General features: G+C 42.2%; 1 protein-coding gene across 1 annotated transcript in view; it reads right to left on the bottom strand.

Annotated features, from left to right (window-relative positions):
- Nucleotides 1-802: 802 nt before the first annotated feature.
- The window catches only part of LOC122800014, a 56,171-nt gene continuing 44,366 nt past the window's right edge, over nucleotides 803-12,607 (bottom strand). The window contains exons 3-4 of the mRNA XM_044069478.1: nucleotides 6,495-9,521; nucleotides 803-2,379 (exon numbers count right to left, since the gene is read on the bottom strand). Of these exons, the coding sequence (XP_043925413.1) occupies nucleotides 824-2,379; nucleotides 6,495-9,521 (4,583 nt within the window). The 3' untranslated portion in view covers nucleotides 803-823. The remainder of the gene's footprint in view (nucleotides 2,380-6,494; nucleotides 9,522-12,607) is intronic.

The following is a 12,607-nucleotide window of genomic DNA, read 5'->3' as shown; positions in this document are numbered from 1 at the left end:
ACATTAAAAAGGGCACAGTATACTCAAATCAAGGGGTGGCGTAAGCCAAACAAAATCGGGCTAGGCTTATAATTGCCCCAGGGCAGATAGCCTAGTATGAACCTATGAACCTGTGTGTGTGTGTGTGTGTGTGTGTGTGTGTGTGTGTGTGTGTGTGTGTGTGTGTGTGTGTGTGTGTGTGTGTGTATGTGTGTGCATGTGCAGTGGCATTTCATCATAAAAACTAATCATGTGGAAAACGTTGCATTACCATGACTGTAAGAAATTGAAACTGATCATCAAAGTGCCAACATGGGAAGAGAGTGATGCTTTTATTTAAAATTCCATTACTTACACTATACTTTCTCTCTCTCTCTCTTTCCTTGTGGCTAAACATGTATAATTAATCATTAGTCCTGTTTTGGATGGATGACATGGCTTTATTTATGCATTTAGAATTGAGCTCAGATTGTAGGGTTCAAATCATATTTGTTATTAATTGGACTGATCAAGTACTCTTTTCTGTAGACAAGTAAACCTCTTGCATGCAACACATTTTAAAACTCTGAAAAAGAAGTTGTTGTTGATGCTGACAGCTTAACATAAAACAGTACCTGATTCTTAACGGTCTTCTGCTTTGCATTGAGAATTCTCCTTTGTCTGCTGTAGTCGGACAGTTTGTTCCTTTTCTTGTTTATTGTTGAACTTGCAGACTAACTCTGTTCATTTTCTTATTAATTTTCATTTCAGTTGTCTGTATCGTATTCTGTAGCATAACATTCACTCAAAAATCTATTTTCATGATACTTAGAATAGGCTCTTTTTTTTTCCTCCTTCCAGTAAATTATTGCATCCCAGTACCTGGGCAGTCAAACTGAGGTGAAAAAGGTATACAGTTGGACATGATTTCACCTAAAGGAACATAAGCAATTGTAGGTGCCCACTTGTGTATGTTCATTTGTTGTACTGGAACAGCTGCAGGAATGTATGAATGAACAGATGTTCTTTCTGTACCCTCTGCATGATGACAATCAAATATTCGACCACCATTGTTTCTTGTAGGACGAGGAGCTGGAGGTCTGGAACCAGAATGACAAGGGAATGTTGGCACCTGTTTTGCTGGGACAGTTGTAGGAATATATGAAGGACTGGGATCTCTATCCGTATGATGGCAGTTACGTACCCTACCACCATGTTGTCTTGGAGGACCAGAAGGAGGTCTGGGAGCATATGATGTTAGAGTAGTTTTTTCTGGAGAAACAGCATCATGACCTGAGAATGCCGACATTTGTTGTTCTGTAACAGCCGTAGGAATGTAATAAGAACTGGATTTCCTACCTACGTGCGCTATGTGATGGTAAGTATGCATTTGATTGCCATGATTTCTTGGTGAAGCAGGAGGAGATCTGGGAGTGTACAATGTTTCTGGAGAAGTTTCCTCTGGAGAAGCACAAGCACAACTGGGGAATGTTGACATCTGTTGTACTGGAATAGCTATAGGAATGTATGAAGAACCAGATTCTCTGTAAACATGATGGTGGTTATGCATTCGACCACCATGTGTTCTTCGTGGAGGACCAGAAGGAGGTCTGGGAGTGCATGGTGCATTCTTAGTAGTTTTTACTGAAGAGACACCTGTGTGGTCACAGAACGCTGGTACCTGTTGTACTGCAATATCTACAGGAATGTATGAAGGACTACATTCTCTACCTACATCCTCTGCATGATGACAGTTATGCACTCGACCACCATGTTCACTTGAAGGACTGGGTGGAGATCTAGAAGCATATAATGTTACTGGAGAAGTTCTTTCTGGAGAAACACTAGCAGCATAACCAGTAGATGCTGACATTTGTTGTACTGGCACATCCATAGGAATGTATGAAGAACTGGATTCCCTACCTATATGTTCTACACAGTGGTAGTTATACATTTGACCATCATGTTTTCTTTGTGAATCAGAATGAGTTCTTGAAGTGCATGGTGTTTTTGGAGAAGTTTCTTCTGGACAAACATCAACACAACTATGGAATGCTGGTATCTGCTCTACTGGAATAACTGTTGGAGTATCCTGGCATGCACTGATGTTTGGTAGTTTGAGATCTGGATAAATGGCCCTAGATGTCACCTCTGCTGCCAAAGGAGGTCTGGAAATATTTATCATACCTACGTCTGTCTTGACTGCAGGTAGCATGAAACCTGGAGTAACCTCCCTAGGTGTCACCTCTGCTGCCACACCAAACTGTGGTTTATTTGATAATGGATTCCCATCAGAGAAACAAGGCTGTGGGACTAGATTAGCACTAAAGGGAGTACAATCAACATCTTCATTCTGTTTCACTGGAGTGGCGCTTTCTTTCTTTCGTCTACATTTCTTTGGCTTTTTCACATGTTGTGTAGCTAAACAGAAAAAATAAATTCAGAGATCAACATTATCAGTAAAGACATATCAGCATTTTCAAAGTTTCACATTTTATAATAATGCACGCACAGTCATGGGAGTACATAACATTATATTTTTTCTATTAAGGAAATAAGAGAAAGACTACATAGCTTAAGAAAACATTTTTTTCTTCATTTAACCCAGTGACTGCAGACAATCAGGCCATCTATTAATATTCCGTCATGGTAGCAAAAATGAGCCACCATGCAGGAAGAACCTTAGCAGCCAAATTCCAACATGCTGTGCACCTGTCACTCCAACAGCACTGGTAATGCTGACCACCTCTCCCCTCCTCCAAAAAAGGGCAAGCTGGTGTCACCCACCCATTCCCTCCTCCCTCATTCACTCCGGCAGTGACTAGGTTGTTAGCTGATTTGATCATCTGGGTCAGGATTTTATCTCTATGTGCCATGGAGCTAACCTGCCAAAGAAATAAATTTGCATATAATTTTTGATACTTTCAATTTCCAAATGATTACTTGCAATAGAATGAACCCTACTTTGAAGCTATCACACATCCCTGAATTTGATGAAAGCACCTTGATTTTGTCCTTCCACCCATTGTCATTTAAATATATATAATGATGACTGGCTCTTGTTGTAAAAAGGTAAAGTTGGCTCTATGACACAGGCCATGGGTAGAACCTTGACAGCAGCCCCAGTGACCTTGGTTTGAGTAGAAGGCCTAAATAATAGAGGAACCAGCCAAGAAAGGATGAAAGTGAGTAGGCAACACTTTGGCCTGTCAAACAATACATATGCAATGCATTTGGGTAGGCTATGTAGTACACAAGCTTGCCCAAGTATTGTAGACACTGCCATGACAGTGTGCTATCTAGTTACATGCCACAGGGTACGTACTGCCTTTACACTCCAAAGACCATGTTTCAGTCTTGACCTGTACATATGTGAATGCAGAGTGCATAAAGTTCACACATCTCATGCTGACGTCTGTGTGGTCACTGAGACATGGTTTAAAGCCATGGAGAGCACATCAACAGGGCAAGATTATAATGCCTTCCACATATTTAGACCAGCTACTACACAGACAGGGACTAAGGGGGGAGGTTTCTCTATTTACATCAAAAATAAATATACCTCAAGTCTGGTCAAACAGGACAATGCACTTGAGCTGCTCCATGTTCAAGTCATTATAGGCAAAATCCAAAATCACTTCCTTGCCAGCTATAGGTCCCCCTCTGTGACCCAGAAAACCCATACCATGTATTTAAAATTATTAGAAACACTAACCATCCAACCCAGTACCATATTCTTGGATGAATTTAATTACCCCACTATTAACTGGGAATCCTATATGACACTAAATGTACATGCACAGAGATTCCTGGATTTTTAAACACAAACTCCCTGGACCACATAGTCAATACACCAACCAGGGGTGCAGCCATACTGGAACTGGTCCTCACTAATATGGGAGAGTGCTGCATACCCCCTACTGTAATGTCTTCCCTGGTAAGATCAGACCACAAAATGGTCTCCTTTGAAGTAAAAATAAAACTTGGACCCCCCAGCTAAACCTGGAATATTCAGGAACCACTATAAGGCTAACCTCCTGCTAATAAGGGACAACCTAGCAAAATTTCAAGCCCCCATAAATCCTGACAACACTGCTGGCAATGCAGAACTCCTCACAGAAACCCTGCACAAGCATGCTAATAGCTGCATAGAGGCAGCTATACCCACCCAGAAGAAGTACAGAACTAACTCAGAAAACAAGCCACCCTGATGGAATCACAAAATCAGTAGGCTATATAACAGAAGGAAGAAAATCATGGCAAAGATTAGGAGATGCAGCACGCAGCAGGATAAAAGCACTCTTGAACTAAACAAACACCTCAGAGGACAAATAAAAGTCCACCAAAGCCAAATTTGAGGTGAATTTGACCTCCCCGGGCCCAAGGACAACCACAAGGCATTCTTTAGCTATGCCCACAACCTCAAAGGCAGTACATAATTTTGTGCAGAGCTCACTGTAAATGGAGTCACCTATACTGAGGCAGAAGATATAGCAAACCTACTGGCTGATAAATTCAGCTCCAACTTTACCCCTCTCTCCCGTACAACCTTTGCTCAGGAAATACCATCAAATATAAGTCCCCCTACTATCATTAGGGAATAGGTCCTTAATGCTCTCTCTAAGACCAAGAATACTACATTAGTGGGTACAGACAATATCCTAGGAGGCCTTCTAAATAGCATGAAACATGACCTATCAGGTCCTCTGGAATTGCTATTTTACTATTTAACTATAGCCTCCAAACAGGCTTCGTGCCTCATGAATGGAGAACAGCAGCAGTCATCCCTTTGCACAAAGGTGAGCCTTCTGCAGACCCTGGAAACTACAGACCCATATGTCTCACTAATCTTAAATGTAAATCTATGGAAAGAATTAGCATGGAAATGATCAATAGTGATATAGTAAACCTCCAGACACTGGACCCAGCCCTGTTTGGTGTCATCAAGAGCAGATCATGCCTACTTAACCTAGTGGACTTTTTAAGAAGGTCAGCAAAGCAATGCCTGAGGGCAAAATTGTTCATACTGCCTACCTTGACCTGGCCAAGGCATTTGAAACAATACCCCGCTGTGGCATTGTTGACAAACTCAAGAGGTTAAGTACAAACTTGTATGTCACCCAGTGGATAGCCAACTGGCTCACAGACAGGACCCAGGAAGATAGAGTTGGGGAGTCCACCTCTACAGTCACACATGAAGTCCATCAGGGATCAGTCCTTGGACCGCTCCTTTTTGGCATTTAATTCTCTGAAGTCAAGGCCAATGTCATTGGTCTCTGGCTGACTAAATTTCAGTTGATTGCAAATTAGGAGCCGTCATTGAATCCCACACTGACACAAATATTCTCCAGTAGGAGCTGACACAGACAAACAACTGGTGTCAGAGCCATGGACTAAAACTAAATGCCAAGAAATGCATAATAGTATCCTTTGGGAAGCCATCCACCCCTGGTAACTATCATATTGACAACACACCCCTTAGAGTTGACCCAGTAGTCAGGGAATTAGGGACACACATACATAGTAATCTAGCCTTTAACCATCATGTGTCTACACTAGTGAGGAAATCATTCTATGTTGCGCATATTGCATCTAAGTCCAAGGAAGTCACTATTACACTGTATTTGGCATTCATCAGTCCTGTCATTGAGTACAATGTTCCCTTTGGTACATACCTAACCAGGCATATCCAACAATTAGAATGTCCACAGAGGTTTCTCACTAAAAGAATACAGGGCTTAAGTAAAATGGCTTATGCAGACTGCCTCAAGGCTTTATCCCTGTATTCTGTCTCCTACAGGCTTTTGAGGGAAGATCTATGCGTGACATACAGGGCATTGTCATACCCCACTCTGATGGACCTCCTTTTTATCCACAAAACAAACAGCACCAGAATTACCCATTTTAAAGACTTAAACCTTGCCTAAGATATAAATAGGACCTGCCGGAGAGACGGGTATGTATCCCAGAGATTACCCCATCTCTGGAACATGCTCCCTATCCATGTGAAGCAGAGTTCCTCCCTAACCCAATTCAAGTGCAACCTGGACAACTGGATGGGGAACAGGAACTTCATCCCTGGTAATTGGCACCTATGTCTCTAATGGACACAGACAACCTGTAAATGGTTCATCTCCTAGGCCCTAGCTTGTAATTGTTTCATCTACCAAGCCCCTCCCTGCTTACACCTATCAAGGGTATCAGAACTCGTCAGATATTTGGGATGCATAGCTAGGCTTAAAAAGGTTCTTGCATCATTAGTCTAGTAAACATCTGTGAACTTATTAAGTTGGAAGAAAATGGGAAACACACAATGAAACAGGAGGGGCATACTAACTACAAACATCGAGTATGTACAGAGCATAACTAACACATATTCATTGGACTGGAATGACAGTAACACCATATTATGTATGCTTTACTTAGATGTGAGTGAAATAATTTCTTAAAAACAAGAATACCAGTGCTATTATGCTAGAACAGGACAGAGCAAATAACTACCATTCTATATAAGATACGATGGAAATGTTTCTTACTTTTCTGTACACATAGTGTCGCCTTCTGAGCTGTAGCTGTTTTTTGAAAAGAAGTTTGTTGTACGTCGTTAATTTCACCTGATGATAACTTGCTAACATCCACTGATTCCACAGCCCCAGAAACCATGTCTTTGTCTTCATCTGGAGAGGATTCATTGCACACCTTCAGAACCACTGAGTGCTGGTCATCATGGTCCTGATTTGCAACTTGTGATTCAAGTACATTTTCAAGAGTCAGATCCATTTCTACTTCATGAGACTGAAACTGTTCCTTTGGAGACCTTATTACTACCTTGTGATATACCTCCACAAATCTGTCCATTTCCAGGAGCTTGTGATCAGTAATTGTCAATTCCTTTTCAGATACCAAGGGTTCGGTCACACTGGATGTTTCATATTTGGGATCTTGTTCCCTTTCTGCATATTTAATTTGAAGGTGGAGTAATGTTGTTTGAGGAGAGGCAACAGATTCTTTAGAAGAAGCATTCCGGTCAGTTTGTTCTATGACCTTAGAAGGAACAGAAAAACATTCTGTCACAGATACTTGGTTTGTAGGCTCTTGGCCTTGTAAGGCAACAGGAGCTGAAGGAGTGCTCCCTTCTACAGAAACTTTAAGGATAGATTTTTCTTTTAGCATAACATATTCAGCAATCTGTTCTGGCTGTTGCACCTGTTCTAATTGCACAGGATGAGAAGTTGGGATGTCTTCTACAAAAACTGGGATAACAGGTTCTTCTGTTGGGATACCATATTCTGCAGTTTGTTCTGGCTGTGACATACTTTCTAATGCCACAGGAGAGGAAAGAGGTGTGTCTTCTACAAAAACTGTGGTGATAAGTTCTTCTCTTGGCATACCATATCCAGCAATATGTTCTTGCTGTAGCACCTGTTCTAATGGCATAGGAGGGGATGTTGGGCTGGCTTCTAGAAAAAATGTGATGGTAGGTTCTTCTGTTGGCATGCCATATTCTGCAGTTTCTTCTGGTTGTGGCATTTGTTCTAATGCCATAGGAGAGGAAATATGTCTGTCTTCTACAGGAACTATGACAACAGGTTCTTCTGTTGGCATAATATATTCTGCAATCTGAGCTGGCTGAGAAGTAAGTGGAACTTCAAAATCGTTTGATGGTGCTTGATAATAAATCTTTATGAAAGGTTCTGCTCCTGGTTCTGCTGTAGTTGATCTCAGTGCTAATTGTTCAGTTATCTGAGGAAATGAAGAGTCCAGTACTGTTTGTTTTGTATTTTCTTCTGAGAGAGGCAGAGATGGCTTTACTGCATGCAGAGAATGTGCAGAAGGGAGATAGCCATTTGATGTAGTAACACTGGGGACTGACATAGAGCTATTATCCAAACTAATTTCTGACATTTTCACAGAACCAGATCTGAAAGTCACTGCGTCTGTCAGAGTTTCAGGTCTAAGTGGGGCAGAACTATATTCATGTTGATCCGAAGATCTTGATCGTGCAGACTGTTTAGTTATCTGACATAGCAGAGACTCTAGTACTGCTTGTTTTAAACCTGAAGCAGAATAGCTTTCTGGAGAATCTACCCCAGTCTCCTGAATATTATGAAGAAATGATGGTCCTGCTGCAGGAGCACCTGATTCTACCATTGAAGAACTTGAAAGATCATGTCTGTCTCTGGGAATGGCTTCATCAAGTGAAGCTTCAGCCAGTGCTTGATAGTAAATCTTTATGAACGGTTCTGCTTCTGGTTGTGTTATAGCTGGTTTCTGTGGCAGTTGAGAGTCAACTACTATTTCTTTTGAACTTGCCTCAGAGGGAGGCAGGGGTGGGTTTGTTGTATCCAGAGAATGTACAGAAAGGAAATGGTCATATGATGTAGCCACAGTGGGCACTGACCTAGAACTACCATCCAAACAAATTTCTGAAATCTTGACAGAACTAGATCTGGTAGTTGCTGCATCAGAATAAGAGAAAGTCAGGGTTTCAGGTCTAAATGATTCAGAGCTGTATTCATGTGGAACTGAATATCTTGATCTTACAGGTATATGGCATGACACATTCTCACTGGTGCTAGCAATGCTTGGTATATCAGAAGTATCTAACAATACTTGGGACTGAATTTGTATGGGTAGTTCTGCCTCTGGTTCTGCCCTGGGTGCCTTTGTTATTAATACAGGCTGTTCAGTTTGGGGATGCAGTGGAGATTCTAGTACTGCTTCTTTTAAGCTCAACTTCATTCTGTAAGCAGAATATCTTTCTGGAGAAACTTCATGTTGCTCATATCGAACTTCCTGTTGTTCACATCTACATTCAGCAAGTGGAACTTCTATTTCCATAGGAGAAACCTCTATCTCAGTCTCCTGAACATTATAAGCAAGCGATGGTACTGCAGCAGGAGCTATTGACAATACCACTGAAGACCCGGAAACAGCATCTCTAGTGCTGGGAACATCTTCATGTGGAACTTCAAGAATGTCTGATGGTGCTGGATAGTAAATCTTTAACTGTTCTTCTGGTTCTACCATAGTTCTATTCAGTGTTAATGCAGATGGTTCAGTTTTCTGAGGAAATGGTGAGTCCAGAATGGCTTGTTTTGAACTTTCAAAAGAGGGCTGCAAGTATGGACTGGGCTCTGATTTAGAGCTACCATCCACAGTAATACCTCTTTCTAACATTGTGACAGGATCAGATCTGGAAGTTGTTGTGTCATGGTACGAGTATGTCAACATTTCAGGTACATTTGGGGAAGACCTACATCTGAGTGAAATTGAAGATCTTGATCTTAGAGGCATTTGGTAAGGGAGGGTATCATCTGTGCCAAGAATGCATGGTACTTCATCCGTGTGTAAGAATGCTTGGGACTGAAGCTTTATGGGCAGTTTTGCCTCTGGTTCTGTCAAGGATGGCTTCAGTACTAATGCAGATGCTTCGGTTTTCCATGGCAATGAAGAATCCACTACTGCTTGTTTTGAACTAAACAACTCATCAGACACTTCATCTAATGATGTTTGCAATGCGACTGATTTCATCTCTGGTGAGGATGTTGGCAGATTATTTACTGTTTTAAAGAGTATATGTATGCAGTGTTAGTTCACATGTGTTGCATTACCACAATTTACAGTTTATACTTTAGTTTTGTCTAAGGATGCATCATTTACAACTGTAAACTTGTGTCTTTATAAAACAGGGAAAAATCATACTGTGGTAGGTACACAGTGGACACAGCAGATTTACTTTTTCCTAACAAAAGTACAGCTAATTATTGCATGACAATAACTTGTCAATGGCCCTGGTTTCTTTCATTAATATATGCCTCAAACTAACAGTCCAGGCTTAAATTAGAATGCATTTCCAAATCATTCAGTTGCATTTAATGTGGTTATTATTTATGTACTGGTAGTAGCAGATGGTAAGATGGTATAGTTTTACCAATCTTTTTAATATATAATCAACTTTGACTTTACAGAAATTTGTGAATAGATTGACAAGTGAAAAAAGCACCAATATGTTTTGTAATTTGGCTTAAACTCTGGTGTCCTTCAAAGGGGATCCAATGTCTGTCTGCCTGGGATGACATGCTGGACAAGCCACGCTGCTTCGCAAGGGACGGCTTGCACCTGTCACCCCTGGGATTCCGGATATTGGCAAAGGCTCTTGCCACCCCCATAGTGCCTTTTTTAGGCAAGGCTCAAATTCTAAACCTACCACCCTAGAACACAAAAAAGGAAAAAAACTAAGGGTAATGCTGCTCAATGCCAGAAGTCTAAATCTCAAAATGCACGCACTCGAGGCCCTTCTCAGTATGGAGAACATCGATGTCTGTGCAGTGACAGAAACCTGGTTCAAGGCTCCTGAGAGCACCCCAGCACTATCAGGTTTTACCTCTTACCATGCTCCGCCCCAAAATCCGGACAATACCAAGAAAGGAGGGGGTATCCATATTCATCAAAGACACCCACACCTCAAAACTGGTGGCAACGACGATGCATCGGAGACCATCCAGGTGCAATTAACCATAGGCAAGACTGCTCTGCAAATTGTAGCATGTTACAGGCCACCCTCACAAACTCAGGAACCTCACATGGCCTTTCTGAAAACACTAGAGGGGATAAATGTATCACCAAACACCATCATACTAGGTGACTTCAATTACCCTAATATAGACTGGGAACACTACTCAAGCCCAAACACCCTAGCCCAAAAGTTCCTGGAATTCATAAACTCAAATGCCATGGAACAACTAGTCACCATCCCCACAAGAGGAGAAAACATACTTGATCTCATCATCACGAACATGGGAGCACAATGTTCAACACCGAAGTATACCCCTCACTGGTGAGATCAGATCACAACTAATCTCGCTGGAGGTCCTCATCCCACCCCCACCTGAAATAAAAAGACCACAGTAAAGAACTTCTCAAGCCGACTTCACACTTCTAAAGACTAGTGTGGTCTCCTTTAAGGCCCCGAGCCGACGGAAAACAGTACTCAAGCCGCTGAATCACTTACAAATGCCTTCTACCAGCACCTGCAGGACTGCATGGATAAGGCAATCCCAAGCAAAACAAAGACTCTTTGTACCAAAGGCAAGCGCCCACTCTGGTGGACCCCAGCCATAAACAAACTCTACAACAAAAGGAGGAAGCTACTACAAGATAGAGCAAAATCCTTAAAAGGTAAGACACCCTTGATCACTATAAGTAAAAACTAAGAGCTCTCATAAAATCATCCAAAGCAAATTTTGAGAGAAAAATAGCTAAAGACTCAAAAGACAATCATAAGGCCTTTTTAGCTATGTTAGAAACCTGGGAGGAAACTCCCAGATATGCTCAGAACTAGTTCAAAATGATGTGAAGATTACTGATCCTACAGACATTGCCAACATACTGGCTGACAGGTTCAGTGCAAACTTCTCCCCTCCCCAAAGGAGAGATATCTATACCAAGCGATTGCAGCCCCCAAACATCTCCAACGCCCAAGTGAGAACTGCTCTCCAAAGCAAAAACACAGCATCCATGGGACCTGATGGTGTCCCCGGCTGTGTGCTCCACGAACTCAACGAGGAATTAAACCCACAGCTAGGACAGCTGTTTAATCATAGTCTTACCTCTGGATACGTACCCAGGAGTGGTGCACTGCAACTGTGGTCCCACTTCACAAAGGCGGTGCCTCCACCGACCCTGGAAATTACCGCCCATTAGCTTGACAAGCCTTATCTGCAAAGCCATGGAGAGGATCATAATGGACCTCATAAATAAAGACATAGGAATTTGCAGACTTTGGATCCATCCCAGTTTGGCTTTGTCAAAGGCAGATCATGCCTTCTAAACTTGGTTGACTTTTTCAAACAGTCACCAAAGCCATTGATGAGGGAAAGGCAGTCCATACAGCCTACCTCGATCTGGCTAAGGCCTTTGATACAATACCCCACTCGGGTATCATTGAAAAACTCATCAGCTTAAATGTTAACCCATACATCACAAGATGGGTTGCAAACTGGCTGAGTGACAGAACCCACAGGGTCAGAGTTGCTGGCGCCATGTCAGACTCAAAGCCTGTCACAAGTGGTGTACCACAGGGCTCAGTCCTGGGCCCACTCTTGTTTGGCATCTACTTTTCAAGTACAAGCAAACACAGGAGGGTTATGGCTGACAAAGTTTGCAGATGACTGCAACCTGGGCGCCATAGTAGAAACGACGTGTGCCACAGCTATCCGTCAGAAGGGTCTCACCCGAACGGATAACTCGTGCCAGAGCCATGGCCTAAAGTTAAATGCCAAAAATGCATAGTCATACCTTCGGGAAAACAAGGTTACCCCTAGCTACCAAATAGGTGGCAATCCACTGAGTACAGAAGAAGTTATCAGGGACCTGGGGACCCAGGTTGATAGTAGTCTGTCATTCGACACCCATGTAGCTAAAGTAGTTAGGAAGACCTTCTACATTGCCCACCTTATCATGAAGGGATTCTCATCTAGATCAAGGGAGGTCATAGTCTCCCTATACTCATCACTCATCAGACCAATGATTGAGTACAGTGTCCCATTCGGAATGTATCTGACCCGACACTTGCAGCAGCTGGAAAGGCCACAAAAGTTCCTCACCAAAAGGATAAAGGGTCTCAAACATCTGTCCTATGCTGCCC

Source organism: Protopterus annectens, chromosome 4.part0, assembly GCF_019279795.1.
Source record: "Protopterus annectens isolate FY-2018-M chromosome 4.part0, PAN1.0, whole genome shotgun sequence".
Lineage (NCBI taxonomy): Eukaryota > Metazoa > Chordata > Ceratodontiformes > Protopteridae > Protopterus > Protopterus annectens.
Note: the sequence above shows the minus strand (reverse complement) of the source record. Positions and strands in the feature narration are given on the sequence as shown.